Source organism: Erpetoichthys calabaricus, chromosome 9 (assembly GCF_900747795.2).
Source record: "Erpetoichthys calabaricus chromosome 9, fErpCal1.3, whole genome shotgun sequence".
Lineage (NCBI taxonomy): Eukaryota > Metazoa > Chordata > Cladistia > Polypteriformes > Polypteridae > Erpetoichthys > Erpetoichthys calabaricus.
In genome coordinates, this window is record NC_041402.2 from 32,635,510 (window position 1) to 32,652,804 (window position 17,295).

A 17,295-nucleotide genomic window follows, 5' to 3' on the forward strand; every position below is an offset into this window, starting at 1 on the left:
ACATATAAAATCCGTGATAGAGTGAAGCCGCGAAAGTCAAAGCGCGATATAGCGAGCGATTACTGTACTAATTCTCTTATACAAATTATTAACGAACAGAGATACAGTATGCATAGCTAATCAGCAGCTCTAATCAGGTTAGAATCTTCATCTTGGATTTATAAGGTCAGGCTGAAGGATATCTCATATACAAGTAGGCAGAACATTGCGCTTAAATTTACAACAGTGCCTATAAAAAGTACTCACCATTTTGATGGACATTTTAAAAGTTTTTTTTTTTGTTTTACAGCCTTACCAAAGTGAAAACTGTGATTGAAGTCTTTTAGATCCACTATCTCTACAAATTGATTTAAATGTATTGAAATCCTTAGGCAATCAGTTATTATGTGTTTAAATGTTCACCTTCTTTACTATGATACATCTAAATCATCACTGGTGCAGCCCTTTGGTTTTAGAACTCACTTGTGTGCAGTTAAGGTTGTTTCAAGTGTTAGCAGTATAAGTACACTTCTGTCGAAAGTCCTGTTTCTACTGAGTCAGTGTTGGGTTGTAGCATTCTGTGTTCTTTAACCTTCCGTTTTTTTTTTCCCCTGCTTTTTAGATCGCTGACCTGGCAAATGAAGACACTCCTCAGCTATATGTGGCTTGTGGAAGGGGTCCTAGGTCTACACTGCGGGTCCTGAGACATGGTCTCGAGGTACATAATTTTATATATAAGCAGTTTATACTTGTATCTTGCATTGAAATTGAGTTTTGCACTAGTTGAAAAAGTATTAATAGACCCCTTGAGCTGATATGCAGAGTGGAATTACACAGTGTAAAGTACAAGCATGAATTATTTTTTTTTTATTGCTTGTAAATATTACTCAGAGCTTGCATACACACATTGTCTGTGCTACAGGCCACTTCAGAAATGTACAGATTTACCTAGAAATCACTGGTATTTGCTTTATCACTTATTACTAAAGAAATGCAAAAATGTGTATACTGCTAAAGAGAGAGAGAGTGTTTCAGATTTAAGCACCTTTTTGCCAATAATCTGAAAATCCAGCTGTTGACAAGCACTATGAGATTGCTAGATGCACTATGGCAGGAGACTGCAAAAATGTTGCCAGTAGGAGCTCAGTAAAATGAGGAAGAAGTGTATAGTCTGTCTTTAGATTAATGTTTTGGAAAGCTTTTTTTCCTAGTTTAATGAGAAAGGACACAGGAAGAACAGTATTACTGTACTGTACTCCGCGCTTGTTGCTAATGAACAAGCTAATTAAGAAGGCAGGCTCAGTTATGGGACGCTGGAGCTAGTAGCGGAGAAAATGAAGACAAAACTGATGGCCATTGTGTGCAATACTGTACATCTTTTTTTTTTTTTTTTTTTATAACGCACTTTCAGCCAAAGACTTTTTTTCAACAGGAGTGTCTAGAAGCAATATACTTAATAGCAATGGTGGTGAGCCTTTATGATGCTTCAGTGTGACTGCAATCATTAGCCAAGCCAAAGGTTTTATGTGTTTGAGGGGAGGGGTGTTGCTTTTTGTTGTATTTCTTCAGCTTTTGTAAAAAGCTACATTTTTCCCTTGGGGACGAGTAAAGTACCATCTATCTAATTTGGTAATTTTCAAGTGAGCTTGGCTTCATGTGAGTATGCCACTGGTCATCTTTTAAGAGCACTGTCTTGGCATTTCCTTTTGTAACATGACCAAGAAACAGACTGTTGCAGGCAGACTAAAAGTTGGGGTTTCAGGTGGGTAGAACAAGTCCACACTAGAAAATGGACTTGAATATTACTTCATGTTTAATGTACATTCCAAATACCGTGTTAATTCTTTCACCAAATAAAATAACATCTTAATTGACAAGATGGGCACAAGGAAATGTTATGCCTGAGAGTGGCAGTTACACTGGTTTTTACACTGTCTTGACTGGCTCACTGCCCCCATCTACAGGGAAAAAAATGTTTTGCAGTTAATAGATAGGAGAGGAAAATACATGCCATAGCCAGCCAAAGCACTGGCACTGCGTCCTCTGCCACATCTTTTTATGGAGGTTCAGCTGTATCTGTTTTGGAAAAATCTTAAATTTGTTTTATGTCTAGGATATGTAATTCTGTTATGTAGAGGACAGTTCACATAGACATGGGATGCTTTCATTTTATACTGACTGTGTCAGATCATTGTAGCAGTGAAATAAATCATTCTGATAGAACTTAATCTCTTTCTTCTCCAATGAAAGGTATCCGAGATGGCTGTGTCAGAATTGCCCGGTAACCCAAATGCTGTTTGGACTGTGAGGCGACACATTGAGGGTATGTACGGTACTTTGAATAGCTTTGTAGAAAGGGTACATCTTTAAATATTTTGCAGAACGTTAAGACACTGGCAATCTTTTTTTGTTCGTTAGTAGACTGGTTTTTAAAGTTAATATACTCCCGCCTTGTTGTGAAAACTGTATTCTTTGTGTTGTGGAGTGTTGCTTGTCAAGTGGAAAAGTTTATTGTTGGAGCTATGACTAATCAAGACAAGTATAATGACATGGTATGTCTGTTACTGTGTTTTATAGCCATAGGTTGTGCTTGTTGCGCTTGCTGCTTATACAATATACCATTGGATATTATCTTTAGAAAGATGCCATAAAAAGGAAGTGTGTGTGCTCTGCTGCCAGTCTTTGCTCTAATTCATACCTTAGGTGTTAAAATGTTTGTTGATATTCATATATAATTTTTGCTTTTCCAGATGAGTATGATGCTTACATTATTGTATCATTCGTCAATGCCACATTGGTACTCTCTATTGGAGAGACTGTAGAAGAAGTGACAGATTCTGGCTTTTTGGGTACCACTCCTACACTGTCCTGCTCTCTGCTTGGAGATGATGCACTGGTGCAGGTATACTTCATCAGTTTCAACAACTATACAAACTGGAATTAATGTGGCCTGTTCTTTTTTTTCTTATATATATATGTACTGTTGTATCTCTCCTCACCTTGGGATTAATCCTATTTAAAAATGTTCCTGATGTATCTGTTTTAATAACTTGAACAGAGCCAGTCCATATAAACATGGTCTTAATTACAGGTCTAGTTTAAGTTGTTCACTTGTACATCCATCTCCCTCATTCTCAGGTTTATCCCGATGGAATAAGGCATATCCGAGCTGATAAGCGAGTGAATGAGTGGAAGACTCCAGGAAAGAAGGCAATTGTGCGCTGTGCGGTTAACCAGAGGCAAGTGGTAATTGCCTTGACTGGTGGCGAGCTAGTCTACTTTGAAATGGATCCAGTAAGTCTCTCTCCATTTTAGTGATTATGTCCACTGTATGTGTTTTTCTTTTCAATATGAAATCGATACTTTTTCTGTGTAGTCAGGTCAGCTGAATGAATATACTGAGAGAAAGGAAATGTCTGCCGATGTGGTCTGCATGAGTCTAGCCAATGTGCCTCCTGGAGAGCAGCGTTCTCGTTTTCTGGCTGTGGGTCTTGTGGACAATACAGTGAGGATCATCTCTCTGGATCCTTCTGTAAGTATAGTTACCAGTCATGTCTTATGATTAGTCCACAGGCAACAATGGTGCCTTTAATAAATGTCTGGATAGTTTTCAGAAAACTCTACTCCTTTCTAGGACTGCTTACAACCTCTCAGTATGCAGGCCCTGCCTGCTCAACCAGAGTCTTTGTGTATTGTGGAGATGGGTGGCACAGAGAAGCAGGATGAACTGGGAGAGAAAGGCAGCATTGGCTTCTTATACCTCAACATCGGATTGCAGGTATGTGATGGAGAGTGGTGCAGAATCATATGTATATATGTTTTCAGGATTAGGTCTTCCAGTCAAAGTCCCACATTGTTTTTGTGTTGATACTGGGCATACCTCTGGAGAGAGCCTGGGAGTTGCTGGACAAATGATTGTAGCCACTTTACTAGCAAGTTTCAGAATTCAAAGCTGTTATAACAGTGGCGTTTAAGCTAAGCAGCCGAAAAATATTTGTTTGCCTATAGTTGCTAACAAACAGATTTTCTAGGTTGAATGCTTTTCTGTCCAAAAATGGTACAAGTGTATTTTCTCAGCCTTCTGGGGCCAGGAGTGGTGATAGAAGTCTCTTCAAATGGTCATTTGGAGTTAACATCTGTAAAATGTGCCTATTTTTAACTTTATAATAGTGGAGGGATTGGTTGTAGTAAAGGCTTCAGCTGGAGTCTGTTGTATCACAGCAGTTTCAGCGAATGTAATTTTGTAGGCTCATGAGTTAGAATTATACTGTATTTGGTGCACCTGCTATTTCTAGTCATTACATCACATCTTGTGGCATACTCTAGACTGTACGTGCTGTATCAATTATTCCAAATTTAAGGGGTTACTAGGTAGAAAAGTAATGCAGCCTTGAGCTTACCTGTTTATTGGCTTTTGTTTTGCTGTGCAGTCTAGGGAACTCTAAAGGATGTCCCACTAGAAATGGCCTATATGAAGCTTAATGATCTGGGTTCTGTTGAGATGCAGGCTTTTTATTTCCCCCCAGTTTTTTTTTTTTAATTATTCATATTGCTCAACCTTGCTTCGGTTTACTCCATCTGTTATGTAATTTTACACTGAATATTCCCTTTTCTTAGTTTTTCTTTAGGATTTTGTTTTTCTGATGTTTTAGTACTGAAATCTCTCTCTCCTCAGAATGGTGTCCTCCTGCGAACAGTGCTTGACCCTGTAACAGGTGATTTATCAGACACACGCACCAGATACTTGGGATCAAGGCCAGTCAAGCTTTTTAGAGTCAGAATGCAGGGGCAGGAAGCTGTGAGTAAATTTACTTAACTTCAGAATGACAAAACATTGCGTTTACTCCTTATGTTTTGCTATGCAATATAATTTTTTTCTTTTTCTTTCCTCCCTACTTAGGTACTGGCCATGTCCAGTCGTTCCTGGCTAAGCTACTCATACCAATCCCGTTTTCACTTGACACCACTTTCTTATGAGACTCTTGAATATGCTTCTGGATTTGCTTCAGAACAGTGTCCAGAGGGCATTGTAGCCATCTCCACCAATACCCTAAGGTGACAGCTTGCAGTCTTTCGGTGTGTGTGTGTGTGTATATATGTAGGATTCGATTAGAAGTTAATAGCATAAACCACTGTTGACATTTCAGAGCTTTTTTTCTTTTCAGTGTCTGTTGCAAATGCTTGTACTGTATATTACTGTGTACATTAAGGTCCCTATGAGATCTTTGTATATGAGTTCAAGTAAATAGATGATTTGAAATACAGTTTCTCCCAAATTTCAAATTAATACCGTTTGCATAGCACGGTGCTGGTACAGAGGATATTCTTAAATTTTTTAAAAAGTTTTGCATTTCTGAAGAGAGTGTGCTTAATTAAATAGTTCCAAACACTTACTGTCAGAAGCTTGCTTGCTTAATCCAAAGTGGTTTTCTGGAATTGGGCTTTTCCGATTGGAGGCATTTATGAGCCAGAATAGACATCATCTTTTTAATAGAAAAATCTTAACAGCTGCTTCAAACTGCGTATGCATTTTAATTCTTTAATAGGGAGAAGTGTGAAATAGAATATGGAAGCAGGCACTGTTGCATAAGCCATGTGGATATGAGAAAAGGAGTCTCTTCCCTCAAACAATCCCTATCCAGCTCATCCAAACACATTACCGCAGTGATCCATTATTAATGTGGCTTGTGTGAAAAATGTTTTCACAATTTGAAATCCATTCTTAGGCTATTAGATCATCAGTAAATTGACCAAATTGTACCACTACAATGTAACACATCTGTCCCACAGTCCGGTGATAGGAATTTAATTACTTTTCCATAACATGTGCAGCTGGTATTTCTTTTGCAGACCTAACATATGGCAACATTTCTGAACTGTAGAAGAGAAAAGGAATGGACTTTCTAAAAACTTACAGAAACTGGCTAGGGAAAAAATGAGTCATATATATTTTTCTTTTTTTTGGTTCAGTGTTCCATGAATAGATAAACTAAAGCAAAAGGTACATGTCATAGATTTAAAGCAAACACGAATAGCCTAGCTTCTATGTAGAATGAACTTTATTATGCATTGGGCAGATTCTTTAAAACCTATAATCCTACATATAAATCAACTCTTCACCACTGCCCAACTCCAGTCATCACATCTTTTACACTATCCATTGTACAGTCCGTTGTAGTGAAAATGTATCTGAGATCTCAAAATTTAATACTTTAAAAAAAAAAAAAAAAAAAAAAAAACAGTGACTTGAGAAAAGGTAATGAATTAACTGTTTTACTTTGATGTATGTAGTGTTAGATTTAAGGTACAGTGCATCCGGAAAGTATTCACAGCTTTTTCCACATTTTGTTATGTTACAGCCTTCTTCCAAAATGGATCAGATTCATTTTTTTCCTCAGAATTCTACACACAACACCCCATAATGACAACGTGAAAAAAGTTTCCTTGAGGTTTTTGCAAATTTATTAAAAACTGAGAAATCACATGTACATAACTTTTCACAGCCTTTGCTCAATACTTTGTCGATGTACCTTTGGCAGCAATTACAGCCTCAAGTTTTGTTGAATATGATGCCACAAGCTTGGCACACCTATCCTTGGCCAGTTTCGCCCATTCCTCTTTGCAGCACCTCTCAAGCTTCATCGGGTTGGATGGGAAGCGTCAGTGTACAGCCATTTTAAGATCTCTCCAGAGATGTTCAATTGGATTCAAGTCTGGGCTCTGGCTGGGCCACTCAAGGACATTCACAGAGTTGTCCTGAAGCTTCTCCTTTGATATCTTGTTGTGTACTTAGGGTCGTTGTCCTGCTGAAAGATGAACCGTCGCCCCAGTCTGAGGTCAAGAGCGCTCTGGAGCAGGTTTTCATCCAGGATGTCTCTGTACATTGCTGCAGTCATCTTTCCCTTTATCCTGACTAGTCTCCCAGTCCCTGCCGCTGAAAAATATCCCCACAGCATAATGCTGCCACCACCATGCTTCACTGTAGGGATGGTATTGGCCTGGTGATGAGCGGTGCCTGGTTTCCTCCAAACGTGACACCAGGCATTCACACCAAAGAGTTCAGTCTTTGTCTCATCTGACCAGAGAATTTTCTTTCTCATGGTTCTGAGAGACCTTCAGGTGCCTTTTGGCAAACTCCAGGTGGGCTGCCATGTGCCTTTTACTAAGGAGTGGCTTCCGTCTGGCCAGTCTACCATACAGGCTTGATTGGTGAATTGCTGCAGAGATGGTTGTCCTTCTGGAAGGTTGTCCTCTCTCCACAGAGGACCTCTGGAGCTCTGACAGAGTGACCATCGGGTTCTTGGTCACCTCCCTGACTAAGGCCCTTCTCCCTCGATCATTCAGTTTAGATGGCCGGCCAGCTCTAGGAAGAGTCCTGGTGGTTTCGAACTTCTTCCACTTACGGATGATGGAGGCCACTGTGCTCATTGGGACCTTCAAAGCAGCAGAAATTTTTCTGTAACTTTCCCCAGATTTGTGCCTCGAGACAATCCTGTTTCGGAGGTCTAAAGACAATTCCTTTGACTTCATGCTTGGTTTGTGCTCTGACATGAACTGTCAACTGTGGGACCTTATATAGACAGGTGTGTGCCTTTCCAAATCGTGTCCAGTCAACTGAATTTACCACAGGTGGACTGCAATTAAGCTGCAGAAACATCTCAAGGATGATCAGGGGAAACGGGATGCACCTGAGCTCAATTTTGAGCTTCATGGCAAAGGCCGTGAATACTTATGTACACGTGTTTTCTCAGTTTTTTTTATTTTTAATAAATTTGCAAAAATCTCAAACTTTTTTCACGTTGTCATTATGGGGTGTTGTGTGTAGAATTCTGAGGAAAAAAATGAATATAATCCATTTTGGAATAAGGCTGTAACATAACAAAATGTGGAAAAAGTGATGCGCTGTGAATACTTTCCAGATGCACTGTAGATCTGAGTGTGTCCTATCACTTGCCTTGAATTGTTATTTGCCAAAGTTTACTTTCACGATTTTTTTTTTTAATTTAACAGTTTCCTAATCTATAGTTTGTATGTGTGTTTTCTTTTATACTGACTACATATTCAGATATTAGTTGGATTCTTCCCAGTTTAGGGAAACATTTTAGGTCTTTGATCTAATAAAACACACCTCCCACTACTTTCTAATTAACTCCACTTATTAATTACTGAGTATTAGCCTTACCTAGAATTTGAATTGATTGGCTTAAATGAAAAAAATAAAGTTGTGCCTAATTGTTATTGAATTTTTTTTTAGTCACAGAGTCAGGCTGGGATCATAGTAAACTTCATGCTGCTTAATGATATGGTGGTTTTGTAGGAAATACTGTAATTGGCAAGAGTGTTGTTTAATCGAAACTTTGTGTAATCTATTTGTGAGCCCATGTGTTTTTTTCCTTTTTTTTGATGTCTTTAATTAATGCTTCTCATCACATGTGACTGCTCATGTATAAATTGCCAAAGATGATAAACAGTAGTTTTTATTGTTGTATCAGTTTAAAGTAATTATTTTACAATTCAGAACTGTTAAGTAGGAGTCAAGAAGATTTCACCTGTAAATGAATTGTAATGGTTTCTATAAATTTGGTAGGCCTGATTGTGAAGTTCTGCTTCATTCATGTACTATCACACAGAAAGTAAAAAGTTTCTGTGCTGGATATTTCAAGACCCTATGAACTGGGAGATTCAAGTTAAACAATGCAGAGAAAATAAAACTCATTTTCCAGATTGTGATGTGACAGTGACCTTTCAAATTGGTCAGATACATAAAAATATATAACCTTGTCAGGCAGAAACAGTTTTTGTATTCAAAGTGGAAAAAAGTTTCTTTTAATTACTTTTTTTTAACAGACCAACTGACAAATCAACAGTGACCCAGTGTTTCAAAATGTCTGACTAGAAATTCATGTTAACACACTGAAGTAAGAAGGTGAAATGCTATAAGGCAGAGCTTTGAAATCTTCTATTGCATGTGAATCTAGCACTAGTTTCACAAACTCCTTTTGAATTCTCAGGGGTTTGGTAGTGGGATTTGTGGGGGACAAACTATCAAGGGCCTCAAAATCAGTTTCATTTAATAAAACAATCATCAAATTTAAGTAAGTTTTGAAGGAACAGATTTATTTGTGTATTGTGCTCTTCAGCTGAAATGTTAATCTTTCTCCATGCCCCAAACCAATTAACGCAATATTCTTATGCAAAATCAAATATTATTTGAACAATTCAACTTTGCCATTCAGACTAAACATTGTATAGTTATTATTTTTCAGGATTTATATAGTTTGCTTGAATTGGAATAATGCAGTTAAATACTGCGTAACTGTAATTGTGCATGCACTTAAAAAATAGTTCTAAAATGTCATACTTTTTTTAAAGCCTACTTTATTTAGTAACATAGTATGTGTACATAGCAATAAGAATTTCACTGTTTTCTGTACACATGACAGTAGCACTAATAGGAAAACTTGCTGTATTTGATAACAACATGTATTCCCCTATTGTTAAAGGGTGGTGTTTTTTATTTGGTGGGATGCAAGTTAGGTTACTATAGGTATCATCACCCGTTAACCCATTGCAAACCATATTATTCTGGTTCCTCTTATTTCAGAATTTTGGCACTGGAGAAGCTGGGAGCTGTGTTCAACCAGGTTGCTTTTCCTTTGCAGTATACCCCAAGGAAATTTGTAATCCATCCTGAGACCAACAGCGTGATTCTTATTGAAACTGACCATAATGCCTATACAGAGGCAACAAAGGCACAACGGAAGCAGCAAATGGCTGAGGTAAGGAGGGAATTTCAGTTTGAGAAACTTGAGTACCGGCAAACACTTATTGTCTGATATTGTTGAATGTACAGTATGCCAAGAAGGAGTTAGCTGTGGCACTGTTGAACAGAAATTCCTTTTCTAGGAAATGGTTGAAGCTGCAGGAGAAGACGAAAGGGAGCTTGCAGCAGAAATGGCTGCTGCATTCCTTAATGAGAATCTTCCAGAAGCAATATTTGGTGCACCTAAAGCTGGCAGTGGACAATGGGCATCTCTGGTTCGCTTAATCAACCCTATCCAGGGTGCTACTTTAGATCTGGTTCAGTTGGAGCAAAATGAGGCTGCTTTCAGGTGAAAAGCTCTACATTATGATCATTAGAGTGAAGCTTTGTTTAATTTTATAGAATTTTACATAAAATATATTTTCTAATTTGTTTTATACAGTGTGGCTGTTTGCAAGTTTACCAATGGTGGTGATGATTGGTATGTGCTTGTGGGAGTGGCCAGAGACCTGATTCTAAATCCTCGCTCTGTTGGTGGAGGTTTTATCTATACGTATAAAATGATAAATGGAGGAGAGAAGCTGGACTTCATGCACAAGGTAATTTAAACAGAACTTAGAACTGAAAGGCATAAAAACTGAAGAAGAACTTAATTTTGGGTATGTTGACTGAGAGAAATGTAAAGGTTATCACTTCTCATATTCACAAGACAATTTGATTAAAGCTAATATTTAAAGTTAGGGCACAATAAATGAAAGCAATGAATTAGCTGCATTACAAAAAGATTGTGAAGGCAAACCCATGATGTATAAACACCAACACTTATTTCAGTGTTCTTCATAGTGCCAGTGTGTTACATTTACTAAATTGGACGGTTTAAATATGCATATTTTTGAAAACTGCATTCTTCTGAAACCTTGTTACTTTTTTTTGAGGCAACAGACGACCAGAGTTTTGGACTGCCTAAGATATATGCTGAAGTGAACAGTGAACCTTGAGTAATTGGCTTAGAGATGTAATAATATGTTTGTTCTTAGCAGCTAGCTACTTGTTAACTCACTAATTTGTAGGTTGCTGAGCTGGACAGCTCACCTTCTACATACATTTTTGTTATACAGGGCCAAGGTCCAGTCTTTTTTCTTCTTTTGTAGCTAGATTATATGCTACAATTTGTGTATCACTTTTCCCTTTATGAAATATTAAAGTATGCTGTTAAGATTAAATTCTTTTTCTGAAAATTTTGTGCATATTGAACTTACTATTAACAAATGTTTCTGGGTTATTCATAGACCTCATTGCAGCCATGCAGGTCACATACAATATGTAGCAGACTTATTATAAGTCATAAGATGGCCTGCAATAGTCTTCAGTTTCAACAAAAAAATAAATGTTTTGTTTGCAATGCTCCTGTATACCTTGTAATAAAAGGTAATTTTCAAAATGAATTGCAGGCTGAATTTAAAAAAAAAAAAAAAAAAAAAAAAAGGGCACAATTTATGAAGTCGACTTCCTGAATGAAAATTTTACTTGTGCTTGTCTTTGGTAATATGATCAACGATTTTTTTTTTTTTTTTTTCTTGCACTATTAACTTCTTTTGTATGTTATAATTATTTGTTTTGTTCATAGTGGTTTTCTGTAATCAAAGATTTTTTTCCCCTGCATTAGACACCAGTCGAAGATGTACCCTCAGCCATTGCTCCTTTCCAGGGTAGGGCTCTTGTTGGAGTTGGTAAGCTACTGCGTATCTATGACCTTGGAAAGAAGAAACTGCTCCGAAAATGTGAAAACAAGGTAGGGAAAAACATTTGGGCAGGGTTAGAGTTACCAGTCAAACTCTACAGTTTTATAAAAGAATTAAAATTTTCAAAGCAGCCTAATCCAATTCAGGTTGAAGAGCTTTTAATTCATTTTTATGAAACCAAAATGAAGTGTGACAGATATTTGGACAGTTGCAAAGTATTCAGCCCCAAAAGTAAAGCATTAGTGTCAACAACACTAATTAAAGAAAATCTCTGTCAAGCCAGTGGTCAGTTTTAGTAATTAATTCAGTTAATTTTCGCATAGCACTCTTCACTAAGTGCAGGCTCAGCACACTGTTAAAAAGTTTTAAGAAAATCCAAGTACACGTTTTACAAGCTACTAATTACATAAGGATTACAATTAAAGGTACAGATTTATGTAGAGTCAGGAAAGCAATTTAGTTTGAAACTGATTAACATAAATTATCTGCCCATTAATTATTGAACTGTGACTAGTAGACAATGGAGGAAAGGAAACAATATTAACAGCATCCCTGGAGAAAATAAATCTCTGGTTAGTCCATAGCCTGTTATTAAAGACAACGTTGAACAAAGTCACAGTCCTGAAGACTTAGGCTAACTGACTGCCACACCCCTGAGCTGGGCTGTCTTCTCTGACAACAGAATCTTTGCATCCATTGAATCTCTGCCAGTGTAAAAACTGGTTGGAAGTAGAGCATTGGCACAAAGCAGCACGGCGTTTTACCAAGAAGAGAAATAAAGTAAAGGAGGGTTAATACAAGTTGAAATTATTTATATTTTTGTACAGGTGACTAACAGGTGAAAAGTGCAGAGCTAATCAGCAGTTCAGTCTAGAATGCCCCTCAATAGAAGTACAGTAATCCCTCCTCCATCGCGGGGGTTGCGTTCCAGAGCCACCCGCGAAATAAGAAAATCCGCGAAGTAGAAACCATATGTTTTTATATGGTTATTTTTATATTGTCATGCACAGATTTGCGCAGAAACACAGGAGGTTGTAGAGAGACAGGAACGTTATTCAAACACTGCAAACAATCATTTGTCTCTTTTTCGAAAGTTTAAACTGTGCTCCATGACAAGACAGAGATGACAGTTCCGTCTCACAATTAAAAGAATGCAAACATATCTTCCTCTTCATAGGAGTGCGCGTCAGGAGCACAGACTGTCAGAAAGAGAGGAAAGGAAACAAATCAATAGGGCTGTTTGGCTTTTAAGTATGCGAAGCACCGCCGGTACAAAGCTGTTGAAGGCGGCAGCTCACACCCCCTCCATCAGGAGCAGGGAGAGAGAGAGACAGAGAAAAACAAACAGTCAAAAATCAATACGTGCCCTTCGAGCTTTTAAATATGCGAAGCACCGTGCAGCATATCGCTTCACGAAGCAGCTGCACAGAAGGTAGCAACGTGAAGATAATCTTTCAGCATTTTTAGAGGAGCGTCCGTATCGTCTAGGTGTGTGAACAGCCCCCCCTGCTCACACCCCCTACGTCAGGATCAGAGAAAGTCAGCGCAAGAGAGAGAGAGAAAAGCAAGTTGGGTAGCTTCTCAGCCATCTGCCAATAGCGTCCCTTGTATGAAATCAACTGGGCAAACCAAATAAGGAAGCATGTACCAGAAATTAAAAGACCCATTGTCCTCAGAAATCCGCGAACCAGCAAAAAAATCCGCGATATATATTTAAATATGCTTACATATAAAATCCACGATAGAGTGAAGCCGCGAAAGGCGAAGCGCGATATAGCGAGGGATCACTGTAGTGAGTCTTCATTATGGATTCAAAAGCTGAGACCAAAGGGGACTCTCTTATTTAAGATAGCATGTCAATCCACAGCTTTGGTGTTTTGTAGCTAAAACTGGACCTCCCAATGTTATTTTATTAATCCTTGGAATCATTTTAGTTGGCCAGAATCTTGAACACTCCACTCTGGTTTGTAAGTAATCTTACATTCTAATAAGTAAGCAGAGCCTTGGCTATTTAAGGTTTTATATGTAAGAAGTAGGATTTTTAAATCCACTCTACACTTAGCACTACTACTACTTGTTTATATAGTAGCAGAGTAACCTTAACACACTTTTTTTTTTTTTTTTTCTTCCTTTTTTCGGATCAGTGATACAGTTGTTGTGGCCTTGAACTGTAAGGTTTAGCATTGTATCCAGTTGATCCATTTCAGTTTAAGCAAGTTCCATATCTTTCTGACTCCTTTTATTTTTCAGCATATTCCAAATTTCATCACTGGAATCCACACCATTGGGCATCGCGTAATCCTATCGGATGTACAGGAAAGCTTGTTCTGGGTTCGTTATAAGCGCAATGAGAATCAGCTGATCATCTTTGCTGATGACACACACCCGCGATGGGTTACAACTGCCTGCTTACTGGATTATGACACAATGGCAGCAGCTGACAAATTTGGAAATATAAGCATTGTGAGTTTGTTTTGAAGAGCCTTTGTTGCCCCAGGCACCAAATGAACGTGTGTTCTTGTTTCTATAGAATGTGTTCTTCTTTTCATAGGTACGCTTGCCTCCAAACACAAATGATGATGTTGATGAAGACCCAACTGGAAACAAGGCACTTTGGGACCGTGGTCTGTTAAATGGAGCCTCTCAAAAGGTTTGTCTTCTTATACTTAGTTTTTTAGTGCATTTAATGATGTCATTGGTAAGATCTGTCCTGTTTGTTAAAAAAAAAAAAAAAAAACTTTTGTAAGGTCAATTATTGTCAAGTAAACTACTGCTAAATTTGTCATGGAATTAACAGAAGAAGAGGGTCATACCAGTTATACATTTTTCAGGCAAAGCAAAACGCATGTGGGGAAACACAAGGATTCTAATGAAAGTAGTTTTTAGTATTAAATATTAGGAGCAAAAGAAAGGGGCAAGACTTGCATATATGATAATCTGTTCTAACCTTCAGTACAAGTGGAAAAAGTCTTGTCTGGTAAACAAATAAAAAGTGACCTTGAAGGTGCACAAAATTTGGAAAGTCTTGAGAGTTCTTAAAATGAAAACTATACCATAATGCAATGCTTCTCGGTTGACATTAATGTCAAACCTTTTAGTTACTTTTGCACAGAATCATGTACTTCATAAAACACACAAAATAATACATTACTTCAGAGTTGGTAAAGCTTAAGAAGAAGCACTGAAACTCCATAAATTGACAAGGAAAATGGTCAGAAGAGCTGTAATCAAGAGTCACAGTATTTGTAATGTATTTTTCCAATAACTGCTTGATTGTACTACGTTTTATAAAGGACTCAAGTTCCTGAAAAGAAAAAACCCTTTGTGAACTTTCTTGATTGACGTCTGTTCTTCATGACACCCATTCTCTTAAATACTCTGATTTATGTACTTGGATATTGGGCTGAAGAGAACCTTTAAGATTAAAATTCCCATTCTGGATTTTACTTAAAATGTCACTTCATAGTCTTCGTGCTTGTAGTGCTATTTTATCTTTTTTTATATTTATTTATATGCACTGTATTACTGCTTTGTTTACTGTAAAAGTATATTTTATATCAGAAATCAGGTTTATAAAATAAACAGTTGACTAAAATGTTTGCAGGCAGAGGTCATAGTCAATTATCACATTGGAGAGACAGATCTGTCACTGCAGAAGACTACGTTGATTCCAGGTGGTTCAGAATCTCTAGTCTACACGACTCTCTCTGGAGGCATAGGAATCCTTGTCCCCTTCACTTCTCATGAGGTAACAGTCACGTGGGACCTGCATTATATTTTTGGTCTCTTTATTATCTTGTTCTCTTCACACCTCTCGTTTCTTGTAGGACCATGACTTCTTTCAGCATTTGGAGATGCATATGCGGTCTGAATTCCCTCCTCTCTGTGGACGTGATCACCTCAGTTTCCGCTCATATTACTTTCCTGTGAAGGTTGGTGTCTTTACTGTCTTAGATATGATTCTGGTTAAGTGCTGCAGTTGATGCTATTCATAGAAGGGTTTCAATCCACCAAAGTTTACCATTAGTGTTTATACTATCCCTACTAATTTTGCACCTAGTTAATCTGCTTTATTGACTATACTGTATAACAGGCTTCTCCACAGTAAACCAGCACATAGACTAGTGGGGATAGGTTGTAAATTCCACACCTTTTAAAATTGAACTGACATGGTAGAGCAAAAAATAAATATAAATAAGAAATAAATATAGTAAGAACATGATGCCTGTGTTGGTACAAATAGTAGGGTTAAACATCTGAGCTCGAGTTTTATGATTGTGGCCCAACTAGTGTTTGTCCAGCAGGGTCTGGCCTGCTATATGGCATAGGCCACTAAAATTTTGTTACCCTTCAAAATACTTTGTTCATTAACTAACATTCATCATTGGTTTCTGCAGAATGTGATTGATGGTGACCTGTGTGAGCAGTTCAACTCCATGGATCCCAGCAAACAGAAGAGTGTGTCTGAGGAACTGGACCGGACTCCTCCTGAAGTCTCCAAGAAGCTAGAGGACATTCGAACGCGCTATGCCTTCTAAACTCACCCACCTGCGTGATTGTTAATGTGAATTGACTTCCACAGCTTTTTATTCTTTATGTACAAATTAACAATTACGGCTAGACTTTTTTTTCAAAACGTCTCCCAGGACATTTGAAAATGAATGGCAGTAGTTGAATTTGACAGTAGTTATGCATACGCTCCAAGAGCGGCCCAGGATTGCGATTTCCAAATGAAGAGTTCATTGGTTAATCTTGGAAATACTTTTTGTAGAGGGAGGCAGGCAGGAATTGCAGAGGGCTATTTTGTGTGACACAAAGATAAATGTTAATTCCATTGCCAGCCTGGTCTCCTCTGCCCAAGACTGACCAACATCCCATGAATTTCATGGACTATCGTGCAAAACCTGTTTTTTTTTTTTTTTTTTTTTTTTTTTTAAGTACGGTTTCCCCCATGAACATTACAGCAAACCCATTCCACTTCCCCTTCACAAAATTTTTTTTTTTTCATTTTCAAATTGAGCAATAAAATGCTATTTGTAAAATTTCAGTGTTTGTTTGCATAGATGTAAATCATGTTTCTCAAGTGCATTAAGTTATCTTCATGGAGGAACAGAATAATCCAATGTTTTGATGCGTGAAAATAAAAGATGGGAAATATGTTTTTATAAAACCAAACTGTTGTATGTCTTCTTGGCTGCCAGTGAAGGAGATGTAGTTATGGTGTGTCAGGATGTTTGCAGCTGTTGGCTGCTGTGAGTGTAGATCAGCACTGCTCCTTTGTTTGTTTCCCTTGTTTGGGTCCTTGTGCAACTAAAGTAAGCCTTAACTACAGTGCTGACGTCCTTAGGTTTATTTACAAGTGCAAGTACAAGAGTTGCATATGATCTCATAGTCTCCATTTTTATTGCAGTCAATGCTCATGAGGGAAAACTTTAAGATCTTTGCTAACAAACCGCTCTTGTCATCTTTAAAGTCAAAACCAGAACAGTGTTAGAATACTTCTCAGAGCTGCTATATTTTGGTAAATTATTCAAGATTAAAAGAGCAGAATTGCATTCTATGGAGTAACGGAGACAATATTTTGATTTTTTTTTTTTTTTTGATGTATAACGCATGAGAGTTTTGAAGAACTTTTAAACCTGTTGAACTTCAAGCAATGATTTAACACAGTTATGCAAGTGCCTATTAAAAGCATTCATACTCTTGGATGCTTTCACTTTAAATGTTCAATATTGAATCAAAGTAAATTTGATTTGACTTTTGACATTGATCAACAGAATTTTTAATCCCAAAGTGAAAACAGATCTCTAA

At 37.6% G+C, this 17,295-nt stretch overlaps 1 protein-coding gene across 1 annotated transcript in view; it reads left to right on the plus strand.

The window, feature by feature from the left end:
• The window catches only part of sf3b3 (splicing factor 3b, subunit 3), a 28,548-nt gene extending 12,160 nt beyond the window's left edge, over positions 1 to 16,388 (plus strand). Inside the window, exons 11-27 of the mRNA XM_028809249.2 lie at positions 602 to 697; positions 2,230 to 2,302; positions 2,730 to 2,881; positions 3,118 to 3,273; positions 3,356 to 3,511; positions 3,614 to 3,757; positions 4,655 to 4,777; positions 4,880 to 5,034; positions 9,584 to 9,758; positions 9,886 to 10,091; positions 10,185 to 10,341; positions 11,409 to 11,534; positions 13,735 to 13,947; positions 14,036 to 14,134; positions 15,089 to 15,232; positions 15,312 to 15,416; positions 15,882 to 16,388. Of these exons, the coding sequence (XP_028665082.1) occupies positions 602 to 697; positions 2,230 to 2,302; positions 2,730 to 2,881; positions 3,118 to 3,273; positions 3,356 to 3,511; positions 3,614 to 3,757; positions 4,655 to 4,777; positions 4,880 to 5,034; positions 9,584 to 9,758; positions 9,886 to 10,091; positions 10,185 to 10,341; positions 11,409 to 11,534; positions 13,735 to 13,947; positions 14,036 to 14,134; positions 15,089 to 15,232; positions 15,312 to 15,416; positions 15,882 to 16,022 (2,421 nt within the window). The 3' untranslated portion in view covers positions 16,023 to 16,388. The remainder of the gene's footprint in view (positions 1 to 601; positions 698 to 2,229; positions 2,303 to 2,729; positions 2,882 to 3,117; positions 3,274 to 3,355; positions 3,512 to 3,613; positions 3,758 to 4,654; positions 4,778 to 4,879; positions 5,035 to 9,583; positions 9,759 to 9,885; positions 10,092 to 10,184; positions 10,342 to 11,408; positions 11,535 to 13,734; positions 13,948 to 14,035; positions 14,135 to 15,088; positions 15,233 to 15,311; positions 15,417 to 15,881) is intronic.
• The last annotated feature ends 907 nt before the right edge of the window (positions 16,389 to 17,295 follow it).